The following is a 12433-nucleotide window of genomic DNA, read 5'->3' on the forward strand; positions in this document are numbered from 1 at the left end:
CTGGTCTAAAGTTTAGAAGTAAGGTTGTGGCAGGGAGGCGCACACACAGGAGTCTGGCATGGATTCTGGGTGAGCTGCAATCACAGCATTCTTTTAAAAGAGCAAATTTAAAAATTCAGGGTAGTGCAACCAGAGCAGAGCACGTGACCCAGCAGCACCTCCGAATATCTCAGTGGAGGTGTCAGGACCCAGTTGGTGGTGTGGCAGATGGGAAGGGCAGGTCTGTTAGAGGTGCCCTCTCCTAGCAGAGTCGTGGGTCAGCACCCAGCCTCTGGTCTGCACCCAGGACCCAGACCTGTTGGCCTCCTGTCATCCCCACAATAATAACATCAGTGGGCATGCAGGGAGCAGAGTTGGAATTGGTGATTAAAGTCAGAGAGAAAGGGCAGGGCTGACCATGCCAAGATGCAACTTCCCAGACCAGCTCAGGCAACAGCCACAGAGCCCTCTCTTGGTCCTGGTTCCTGCCAGATTCGCCGTCAGAACGAGCTGCCTACCAGCTGCTCCCACCAGCCTTAGGCTCCCACCTCCCTGGCCTCCCTTCCCACCATCTGTTGCCTCCCCCTCCCCAGAGAGAGGAAGTCATCCCCCTGCCCCCTTCAGAAGCAGAGCTCAGGTTAGACGCCCTCAGGAGAGAGTATGCGACAGGCAGCGTCCCCCACCTGTTATCCACAGGAGGCAGAGGCTGCTGTGTGGACCACACCCTGAGTAGCAAGGCTACATGGGAAAGAACAAGACACGTGAGTTCTAGTTTTGTCTACATTTTTCACGCTGAGAAAATCATACAACTTCTCTCTCCCCCCTGCTATGGAAAAGGGGGCCGATGATTGCTTAGGTTTTTCCAAGGAGGAGGATTCCTGCCTCTGAAGATTTTTTGAGAATGAGATCAATAAGAAAACAGTTTGAAACATTGAAAACATCATATAAATGTGCATGTGCTCCATTTTGTCCAAACCTCCAGTAGATTTAAAGTCAAAGTGGGTTTTCAAAGATTAGGAAGTACGATACTAGTCAGTGTCACAGAGGTGTGAGAAGCAGTGTTCTCACACTTGGTAGGTGGGAAGGGACATTGGAAAATGGCCATCAAAACATCAGATGCACTGAACCACCAATTCCACTTGTAGGAATTTACTCCACAAACATGCTCATACAGTTGCACAAAAATATACAGGTTAATATGTGATGGTCCACTCCCACACAGCACCACCCCAGGCAAGTTTAAAATCAGTGAGGTGGGTTCCTGCATGCTAATAGAGAAACACGCCAGCACTGAATCAGTAGGTGAAAGAAGCTACGTGCAAAATTGTACAGTATGTAGGATAATCCTATCCACGGGAAAAAAAGTGCTTATAAATACATGGAAAGTTTCTGCAAGAATTCACAAGAAACCGTTAGCAAAGATGCCCTTTGGGAAGTAAGACTGGAAGGGGGACCCTTAGTTTTAATATATAACTTTCTTTTACAGTTAGACATTTTTATCACAAGCTATAAAAAAATCTAATGTTTAAAATGTGGCTCCTAGTTGGACTAATCACAGCTTTAAGGGTCTGGAGCAACTACTCGCTCTGTTTTCCCCGGGATAATTTCTGTTCTGACTTACCTCTACAAGTCAGGTTTTTGCATTTTCTTATAACTTGCAATGGCTCCCAACTGCTCTTTGATCTCCTGCCCTGGCCCTCCTGCTCTTATGCTCTCTTCTCTGCCCTGCAGCCAGAGTGATTCTTGCAAAATGTAAATCAGACCACACCCCCTACTGGAACCTTCCAAAGGCTTCTTTCTTGTCTCAGGATGAAACGGAAAGTCCTCAAGGTAGCCCACAGGCCCTACACACCTGGGCCCTCGGTGCCCCCATCCCCACCTCTATGACCTCATTTCCTCTGCTCCCTGCATCCCTTGCTCCAGCCCTGCACCTTTGGGCTCTTTGAGGTTCTTCAAACACACCAACCATACTCCCTCCTCAGGACCTTTGCACGTGCTTCCCCCTGAGCAGACCCTCTTCCCCCACAGCATTTTCCTTGCTTAGAATATTCCTGTACTTCCTTCAAGGTTCTTGGTAAACATCACCATCCCTGACTACCATTCTAGAGGAAGACCCAGTCTTGCTTCCTTCTCCAAATTATCTCTTTGTGGCACTTATGGTTACTGACCTAATAGAAATTTATTTGCATATTTATTTGTTTCTTTCCACTTGGATGTAACCCTCCCATGCCCGAAGGCATGTGCATGGCTGATTAACAGCTGAATCCTCAGAGCTGAGGACAGTGCCTGGCACACAGTGGTCCCTTGACAAATACAGAAAGAGTGAGTGAACAAGTGGCCTTATTTCCAGTCCTCTTGGAGGTAAATAGGCAAGTAATAAGTCGTAACTGAGCCATAACAGTGAGTTTTGCTGGCATGAATGAGAATATCGAAATGACCAGGAGCATGGGTGCTTCTTCACTGGGTTTACCTTAAGGAGGGTGAGTTCAAACTATGGGTTGGTGATGCTTCCCGCCATTTTCAACATAGCTTTTGTCCCAGGTTGGACTCACTGTCTTCCAGGCTCCAGTGTGGCCTCTCCCAGAGCTCCCTATCTCAAGAATGTCACCACCATCTGCCACATCACTCAGGCTGGAAAATTCTATTTGCTCTGTCTCCATTCCCACCACCAATTGCCAGTCCAAATCCTGCTCTCCTGCCCAGATATTGCAATAATTTACTCACTGGGGTCCTCGCCTCCATCTCACCCTGTAAGGCCCCCCACCACCACCCCCAATGCACTTGCTGCTCTCACTCCTGCTTTATCTGCCTGGTCCTCAGTCCCCAGCTCCAGGATTTTTCCTGTGAAGCAAGTTTCCCAGGCGGAATTTGCCATGTCATTGGATCCCCCACCCCAAGCTCTAACTAACCCATCTTAGCGTTTATTACTAAGAACCCCTGGCCTGAATACCAGTCCGTTTCCTCCAGTAGACTTCAGAGCAGGACAGGCTACTTAACCCAGTGCCACCTACCCAAAAGCTATTGAAAGAATAGGCATTCTGTCCTTCCCAGGATGAGGGCTAGATTTAATAGAGCTTGCAAGAAACCACAAAGGCCGACGGTGAAAGGAAGTCAATAAAGGTCTATTCCATAGCTCACGGTCATTCTTAACCTATTTATAGGAAAAGTTAAAGGGTGCACGTAACAACAATAGTAACAATGATAACTTACACTTACTGAGAGCTTACTAGGTGTTAACGCATTTTTCTAAGTTCTTTACATACGTTATTTCATTTAATCTTCACAAGAGTCCAATGAAGTGAGTGCCGTTATTCTCCCCATTTTTGAGAAGAGAAAACTCAAGCACAGAAAGATTGAGACATTTATTCAAGGTCTCACAGCCGGTAAGTGATGAAGTCAGAATGCAAGCCCAGCAGACAAACTACAGAGTCAAATCTTACCCACTCCATTTTACTAGCCCAGAAGATTATTTCAACATTCTCTTTCCTCGTCATGACAGTGTCATGTAACAGGAGGGACATGGACCATGAGTAATGAAACCCGGGCTCCAGTCCAGCAATGAACCATGATTTAGAAAATGTGTGAATGGAAGCATCAGGTTGCGTGAGTTGAAGTTTCCTTTTCTCCCCCAACGTTGACTGTCTTATTACATCACTGCCACTCTGTTATCCCACTGATTCCATGTTCTTTCCCACTATTTCAGCCCTTCTGCTCCAACCAACCACACATTCACAAGAAGACGATCATACATCCTGCCTCCCTCTCAGCAGAACGACCATTGTCTCAAGCTTCAACTAGCCCCTCTCCTGGTTGTATCTTATTTTATTTTTATCATTACCATTAGTGCTTTTATTTATGGATCAATTAATACCCAATTACAGGAGCCATACAAAGTCTCCTCTTGACTATAGATTCCACGGGAATCCGTCAGTATGTTTATTGAAATCTGCTGCCCCTCTGATGAGGAATAAGGATATTTTTGGCAGTAAAAGAAACCAGTTTTCATGGTATTTGTCCTAAAAGAATTTGAACTACAGTCAAATTCTATAGTCAAAAAACTATATGTCGCTTAACGACAGGAATACATTCTGAGAAATGTGCCATTAGGCGACTTTGTCTTTGCACAAACATCACAGATGGGATAGCCTACTGTACCACCTTGGCTACATGGTACTAATCTCATGGGACCACCATCATATATGTGGTTCGTTACTGACCAAAACATTGTTATGCAGCACAAGACTTATATTAAACCAGCAAAAACCAACCGTATTTAAGGAAAACTTTTCTCTCAGTTTATTTTTCTTTGAAAATTCTTTCAAAAGAGGGTTAAAGACTGAAAACTAACAAATTATTACACAGCAGTAATGAATTGAGAAATTATATAAATAAACCTACCTTGTAAGGCGATTGAAATAGTATCTGAGTATGACATTAGCAGTTATTCCCTTGTCTGAATTCTGCTGCATCTTTAAAAATGACCTCGCACTTAACCAGCCGCTGAGGGAAAGAAAAGCATAGTCATAGGAATTACTTGTCGATGAGACAGTTCATTGGTTTGATTAATTCGGTTGTCTCTATCAAGATAGAATAAGTTACTTTACAGGAACAAAACGCCTCCAAGTCTTAAAACAACAATAGTGTTCTTCTGGCTCATGTTACTTGTTCACAGCCAGTCACCTTGGGGTCAACATTTTCCTCACTATGGGACCCAGGCTGATGGGGCAGCCACCATCTGAAAGTTCACCAGTGACCATGGCAGAGGACAAGACAGTTCTGGAGGGGCTCAAACCAGCAATTAAATGCTCTAGTCCAAAAGTGACACATGTAAAACTTTTAGCCTAAGAGTTTAAGGCTCTTGGCATAATGACAATACCAGGTACCACTCATTGGTCAGACCTAGTGATGTGGCCCACCCAACCACAGTGGGGCCAGGAAGCAGAATGTCACCAAGTGCCTGGAGGGAGGAGATCCAGAAATATTTGGTGAACAACACTAATAACTACCACATTAGTCTCTTGCAATAATAACATCAAGGCCTCCCATTTCGGTACTACCACTCATTTTCAAAGTACTTTCACTGATCCGATTGCTTTTGCTTCTCCAGCCATACCAAACAACTTTGCTATAAATATTCATTGAGTGAGTGATCAAATAGAGGAATAAACAACCCTACTAGGCAAAAGGGAAGATATTACCTAATAGGGGAACAAAGACTGTTATGTGGGTTGCCCAAGATCCCAGTTGGAATTCTTAACCAACATATCCTGATGACAAAGTCATTACCCAGAATGTTCAGCTAAAGAAACCGAGGATATGCCTTTGAGTTATAACTTGAGGGTAAGCGAATTTGTGAGTGTTTCCCAACCTTCTGACATTTATACCAATGACCCTTGTGGGTGTTTCCCTAAGGAACAAATGTATTTGCTATTGCAAAAGAAGGTTGTGCATGACGGGTGGGACTTGGAAGGGATCCAGGCCTGGGGGGGTAATGTCTTTATTCTCTGCCAGCTAGATTTTCTTTTAAAATGCAACAAGCTGGATTCACTATAATAGGAACAAAATTTATAGAGACGTGTGAAAGAGAGCCCTGAGATGTACAAGTAGGACAGCCAATACTGATCCCAGCCTCCTCTTAATTTCAGGAAAGAATGAAAGAGGGGACTGAGCAATCCTTTCTTTTCAGAGTGACTGGCTCCTCCTCTGCCAGCATGGTTGCTAAGCAAGGCCTGGGTCTCACTGTGTGTGGGCATGCACTGCCCAGCCTTTAAGTTCATAAAGACAGGACAAAGAGAAAGGCTGGCAGGAAGACAGGCCCAGAGCAATAGAACTAGTTCTAGGAGAGTAAGGAGATCCAGAGACCTGAGCAGACTGGGACAGAGTAAAATCCTGCAATAGAGAGGTATGAAGTTGCCCTGAGGGGAGGAAAAAGAATCCAGAACTGTCACCAGTGATAATCAGAGTCTTCAGTCTTACCCTGTAAGCATATTAGTGATGTAGGGGGGGAAGACATTTCCTCTACCCACTCTAGGTCCTTCTGGCTGGGCTATGAAGTATGAGACAGAATAACAGGAGAAAATTAAACAAAGCTTTATAACATGTATATATGGGAGAGACTCATGAAAAGTGAGCAACTCGCCAAAATGGTGGAGGTTCTCATTTTGAATACCATCTTCAGCTACAAAGGAGGATGTTGGGGGTGGGGGAGTTAGTTATGGGAGATTACCAGAAAAGCACAGTAAACAAGAGTAAGGTTATCATGCAGATTTAAGGCCTTGCCTTCTGCACTGATAAGAGTTTCTAGAGATAAGGTTATCCCCTGTTCTTCCTGGTACAGAGAGGGAGACACATTTACAGATGGAGATTTCCCTTACAAATGTAAATGTCTCAGGCTGCCCCGTGGCCCAGTGGTTAAGTTCTCGTGCTCTGCTTCAGCAGCCCAGGGTTTCACCAGTTGGGATCCTGGGCGTGGACATGGCACTGATCATCAGGCCATGCTGAGGCGGCATCCCACATGCCACAGCTAGAGGGACCCACAACTAAAAAATACACAACTATGTATCAGGGGGCTTTGGGGAGAAAAAGGAAAAATAAAATCTTTTAAAAAAATGCAAATGTCTCTTACAAAGGGTACCTTCTGCTTTTCAGAGGTTCTCTCATGTCTGCGGTTTTTAAAAGTAACCAGCCCAAAATAATCCTCATACCAAAGAGACATATCTTGGGGTGGCCAATTCCAATCCCTCACAGTGACACAGTGGTTAAGACATGGTTTCAGCATGAAACAAACATTATATTTAACTTCTGGCCATACTCTGAGCACCACTGATAAAAGACACAGTACTCCTCAGGCCCCAGATGGAGCCAGGTGTCAGGTATATGGTCTTGAGGATAAGGAGGGTGGCAAGGGGTGGGGGAGGGAGCGTGGCATTTGTCGTTTTCTTGGATGTCTGGAATTTCAACAGCCTTGGCCTGTTTTGTATGTCTCAGGGCCAACCCAACGGCTTCTCTGTTGTCTCAGATTCCCACTGATGGCCCAGGGATGGCCAGTGACCTTTCATGCCCTTCATTCTTCCCTCCAAGTGGCAATTCTCCAGCTTGCGTCTTGGCGTTGGTTCCAGCCAACCTGATCTGCCCTGGCTGGCCTCCCTCCAGGGCTTAGAGCTCTGCCAGTCAGTCCCATCCAGCATATGGTGCCTTTTTTGCCTTGTTCTTCCCAGTCCCCTTGCAGGGAACAGAGTTCTGGTCTTTGCTGTCCCATGGATGCACCTCCCCACTGTCCAGGGGGCCTCCCTGGACTTCACCTGCCTGGTTAGACCCCGCTATGCTCTCCTGGAAAGCCTGGTGCCCAGTGATTCCCAAATCACTTCTGGGTTTGCTGCCCATGATGGACGCTGCACCGTGCCTTCTGGGATACTCTCTGTTGTCACCTTGGCCACCTCCGAGGTAGCATGAGCTGCCACCCTAGTGGACAGGTCTCAGATCATTCTGTGCCCTACTTTTTCTGCATTACCCCAAGAAACTATGATGTCAGAATCATGCCAGAGTCTTGAGCTAGAACAATTAAAATAATTCTGACAGCTATTTATAGAGCAGTACTATATGCCAAGCATGGTTTTAAGCACTGGTGACAGCAAAACACACAACAGAAAAAGTCCTGCCTTACATTCCAGTGGAGACAGACAATAAATACATAAATAAAATGGCATCTATGGTACGTTGATAAAGAGGAAAAATAAATCAGGAAAAATGAAGTAGAGAGTGCTAGGTGGGTCCATTTTAAACAGGGAGGACAAGAAAGGCCTTGCTGTGAAGGTGACATTTGAGTGAAAACCTGAAGGAAAGGGAGCAAGCCACTGGGACATCAGGGAAGTAGGTGTTTCAGAAAATGGATGGTTCTTAGCATTCCCTTACTATTGCTCTGCCCAGCTTGGGAGCTGGTTCTCTCCTAATCCAGTGGTTCATACACTTTTGAATGGCATGGACTTGTAAAACTAAAAAAAAAATTGGGGCACTTATCAGCAGATTGCTCTGTCATTGTTTGCTGATGACAACCTCTCCAGCATCCATCAATTTGTTCCCTTCTCTTCAGTCGTTCCCAACATACTGTAAATATGTTCTTGACTCTCCTCTCTTTAAATGACCTCTCTCTAAGCCCCATAAACCATACAGCAACACTCCATTTCTTTTCTCCCTCAAACAGCAAAACATCTTAACAGAGCTGTCCACGGTCAGTGTCTACACCCTCCCACCTTTGCCCCACTCCAGTCAGGCTTCCATTTCTACTCCTCATGGCCGCTCTCATGACAGGGTCACCAGGATGCCTCCAGTTGCATATTCAACTCCCACAGCATTGAGCGTTGACAATGTTCTTCCTTCTTGAATTGCTTTCTTCTCTTAGCTCGCTGGTCCCCATGGTGTCTTGCTTATCCTCCCCCTTCACTGGTCACTCATTCTCAGACTCCTTTGCAAGCTCCTCCCCTTCTTCCCAGCCTCTAAAGGTTGGGACACCAGAGGTCCTAGGAGTCACTGCAGATCTGTCATTCCATTCTCCTCCCAGAGTGATCTGATTCAGCACTATGGCTTTAAATGCCGCCTGTATCCTAAGGACTCCAAAACTGGTGTCTCCAGCCTTGATATTTCTACTGAGCTCCAGGCTTACATAGCAAACTGCTTACCTAACATCTTTATGCGGATGTCTGAAAAGTTCCTTACTCTTAAATTGCCCCAAACAGAAAGCTCAGTTTTCCCCTCCAAATCCTGCTTCTTCTCTAATCTTTTCCATCTCAATGAATGCCATCACCATCCACTCAGTTATCAGAGTCAACCCCTAGAAGTCGTCCGTCCTCGACTCCTCTGTTTTTCTCACACTTCAATCCAACCCATCGACACGTCCTAACAAGTCCACCTCTGAAACATATCTTGAACATGTCCTTTTCTTTCTATCCCAGCCACCTCAGTCCAAGCCTTATCATTTCTCGTCTGAAATACGACAAAGTTCACCTGATTGATCTCCCTGCTTCTGTTTCTGTTCTTCTTAGATCTCTTATTAACATAGAGCCAGAGTGATCGTTTGAAAATGTTAGGTCATATCACTCTCCAAATTAAAGCAATCCAACAACTTCCCATCCGAGCAAGATTCATGGCCAGACTCTTCAGTATGGCCACAAGGCGCTACATGGTCCAGCCCTGCCTGTCTCTCTTGTCTCCATCTTCCCCGCTCTCCCCACCCTGCACTAGACTTCGGCCTTCTTCTGCTCCTTTAACAAGGCTCCCTTGCTCTTGCCTTAGCACTTTCGGGCTACTTCCTCCCTCTTTCTTGACCTGGGTTTTCCCATGGCTGGCTCCTTCTTGCCATTAAGGTCTCAGATCAAATAGCCCCTCATTCAGACAAGGCTCCTCTGACCTCATCGAAACAGCTTCTGGATCGCTCTCACAGCCTCTTGTTTAATTTCTTTCCTGATATTTATTACTATCAGATAATTTCTTGTTTATTCACTTATTGCTGGAAACACACACACACACACACACACACACACACACACAGACTCTAATAGAAGCACCATGAGAAATCCTTGTTTGTTTTACCCACTGCTGTATCCTTGGGGTCTAGAACAATGCCTGGCAAATAGACATTCAATGAATCATGATTGGATGGATGAATGCTTAGCATTTGATAAAAACATCACAATCACCATCTCCCTATAACAGAAGGGATATTTAGCCCAAAGAGGTAGAGGCAAGGCAGCCCAGTGGCTGGGAACATGGACCCTGGAGTCAGATTGCAGGGGTTTGGATTGTGGGCCCACAGGACTATCCCCTCAGTCTCCATTTCCTTATCTTTAAGATTGAGATTTAGCAGTCTATCCCTACAATGGAATATTACTCAGCCATAAAAAGGAATGAGCACCGATATGTGCTACAACATAGATGAACTTCAAAAATATCATGCTAAGTGGAAGAAGCCAGGCACAAAAAAACACGTGTTGTGTGATCCTTTTATGTGAAATATCTAGAACAGGTAAATCCACAGATACAGAAAGCAGATTTCCAGGAACTCGAGGGAGCGGGCACTGGGAAATACTGCTTAATGGGGATGAAGTTCCCCTTGGGGATGATGACAATGTTTCGGACTAGACAGAAGTGGTGGTTGCACAACATTGTGAAGGTACGAAATGCCACTGAATTGTTCACTTTAAGTGGTTAATTTTATTTCATGTGAATTTCACCTCAACAAAAAAGAAGAAAGAAAAAAATGGGAATTTGAACAAGAGCCCCTACTGTGTAGGGACATCGTGAGGATTAAGTGGGGTAATGCTGCAAAGTGTCTGACATTTATCACACAGTTAAGGAAGTTGATCTCTTAGTAGTTAATTTAAACAAACAGAGCTTTAGGAGACATCACATCATTTTCTCAATTTTTCACCTTTCCCTGGAGTGAGCGCTGGCAACTTTATCATGGATTTGCATCAGTCCATGAACCAGAATTTGAGAACCACTGAAACAAACAACTTTAATAAATAAAATCACCTTTCGTAAAGACCCATTTTAGAGAGCCATCCTAACTCATTTAATAAATTGGAGATAGAAAAGAGAGGAGCTGGTCACAGCAGCACTGTCCAGAGATGGACAGAAACAACATCCAGGGAAGAAAATGTATGCTGTTCAGTTTTTCTCACTAAAGTGAGAATGGCCACACACACACATCTCCCCAAACAAACAGCAACAAGCACAAGAGCAGAGAAGACACCTTATTACCTGATCAGGAAAAATGTGTCAACCCCCAGATAGAAAGGGCCACTCCGGGAATAAAGGTACAGTGGGTTTTTGAGCACTCTGGTTTTCCATTCAAGCACATTATCTGTAACAAACGTAAAAAGCAGCGTCTTTTTGTTTAATAGAAAAAAACCATGTCATTTAGCCTTTTAGAGAAAGCAAGGGGAATACCTTCAAGCTTCAGATGTCTTGGGAAGGTTTTACGAGTCTTGTAATTAACTTAAGAGGAGAAATTGGGTCGGGAATAAAAGATGGTGACCAAGGGGGCTTGCCTGGTGGCGCAGTGGTTAAGTGCACACATTCTGCCTTGGCGGCCCAGGGTTCGCCAGTTCGGATCCTGGGTGCAGACATGGCACTGCTTGGCAAGCCATGCTGTGGTAGGCGTCCCACATATAAAGTAGAGGAAGATGGGCACGGATGTTAGCTAAGGGCCAGTCTTCCTCAGCAAAAAGAGGGAGATTGTCAGCAGTTAGCTCAGGGCTAATCTTCCTCAAAAAATAAAAATAAAAAAGAGATGGTCACCAAGGTACTAAATCGTAACTAAGGCTTCGAGCTCCCTGTGCTCACAGTGGCCGCACCCCTCTTAGGGCTACAGCAGCATCACAAGTTCAGGGTCTAGTGACAATCTCCTGGGAAGTTCTTCAAACTGCCCTGGGCTGGCCCCCTGCCCCCAATTCTGATATGTATGTTTGGCCCCCGCTTAGAGAGTACCCCTGCTACCAATGAGAGTGCTCCAGGCATGTGGAACACTGATATAATACTAATGCAGAATGTTTATTTATGGTTGCCTGTTTATCCACGAGAAAAAAAAATGTTAGTTTCTGGCTTCATTAATTATGACGAGATTTTGACAATGATAATACTCAGGTACCACTATTCACCTGGTAACCAGGTGCCTGATGTATACCTAGGAGGAGGTAAAGCAGCCACTGGAGACTGGCCTGGAAAACTCACTCACGGGAGGTCATGGCTATGTCTCTAATGCAGAAGGAAGGCTGCTCGTGGGGATGCTGCAGCCTCCCGTCCTAGGGCCCGACACGATTCCCTCCCACGGAAGAGTCTCTCTTCCTTGACTGCTCGTAAAGGCTCATCGGTTCTCCGCACCCAGAGACAGCCACGCGGTCATCTGACTCGTGTGCCCCGACATGATCCAGAGGAGACTCAAGACTCGGATGCCATTCAGTGCCGAGCATGTGCCTCCTGGCATCCTTGTAGTCCAGATGGCCGGCACGTTCTTCTGCCAAGAAAAGCATCTCAGAGCACGGTCCACGGCTCCTAGAAATCCTGGGCAAGAGCAAAGGTGTTACTGTCCACCCTGAAAGCCACACCGATCCACATGCTGCCCCACAAACAGGAGCCAAAACACGCACACTGATGACCTTGGCTGTCACCGGACGCTCCCTCGCTGTGACCCTGGACTACTCAGCTCAGTTCTCATGGTCCCCTCCTCATCTTTGGACCTTTGGACTTGACCCCCTTCCCCTGTGAAGCTTGACTTTCCTTATCAGACTTGACCCGGGGTTGGTGCCTACACTGCCTTGCACAGAATACGCTGCCCAAGATCAGGCCCCCGCGATGTCAACCCCTACCCCCCGCCCTGTTTCTCCAAGGGTTGGGGGGAAGGGGAGCTTAGACATCTTTAAGAATCACATGCTCCATAAAGCCAGCATTTCACTTGAAA

At 45.7% G+C, this 12433-nt stretch overlaps 1 protein-coding gene across 2 annotated transcripts in view; it reads right to left on the reverse strand.

The window, feature by feature from the left end:
* Positions 1–12433, reverse strand: part of LOC106842482 (O-acyltransferase like protein-like) — a 64775-nt gene that overhangs the window by 20857 nt on the left and 31485 nt on the right. For both annotated transcript variants that reach the window (XM_014859028.3, XM_070512936.1), the window contains 3 exons: positions 11857–12036; positions 10735–10837; positions 4378–4479 (listed from right to left, as the gene is read on the reverse strand). In XM_014859028.3, the coding sequence (XP_014714514.2) occupies positions 4378–4479; positions 10735–10837; positions 11857–12036 (385 nt within the window). The remainder of the gene's footprint in view (positions 1–4377; positions 4480–10734; positions 10838–11856; positions 12037–12433) is intronic.

Source organism: Equus asinus, chromosome 7 (genome assembly GCF_041296235.1).
Source record: "Equus asinus isolate D_3611 breed Donkey chromosome 7, EquAss-T2T_v2, whole genome shotgun sequence".
NCBI classification, from domain to species: Eukaryota; Metazoa; Chordata; class Mammalia; order Perissodactyla; family Equidae; genus Equus; species Equus asinus.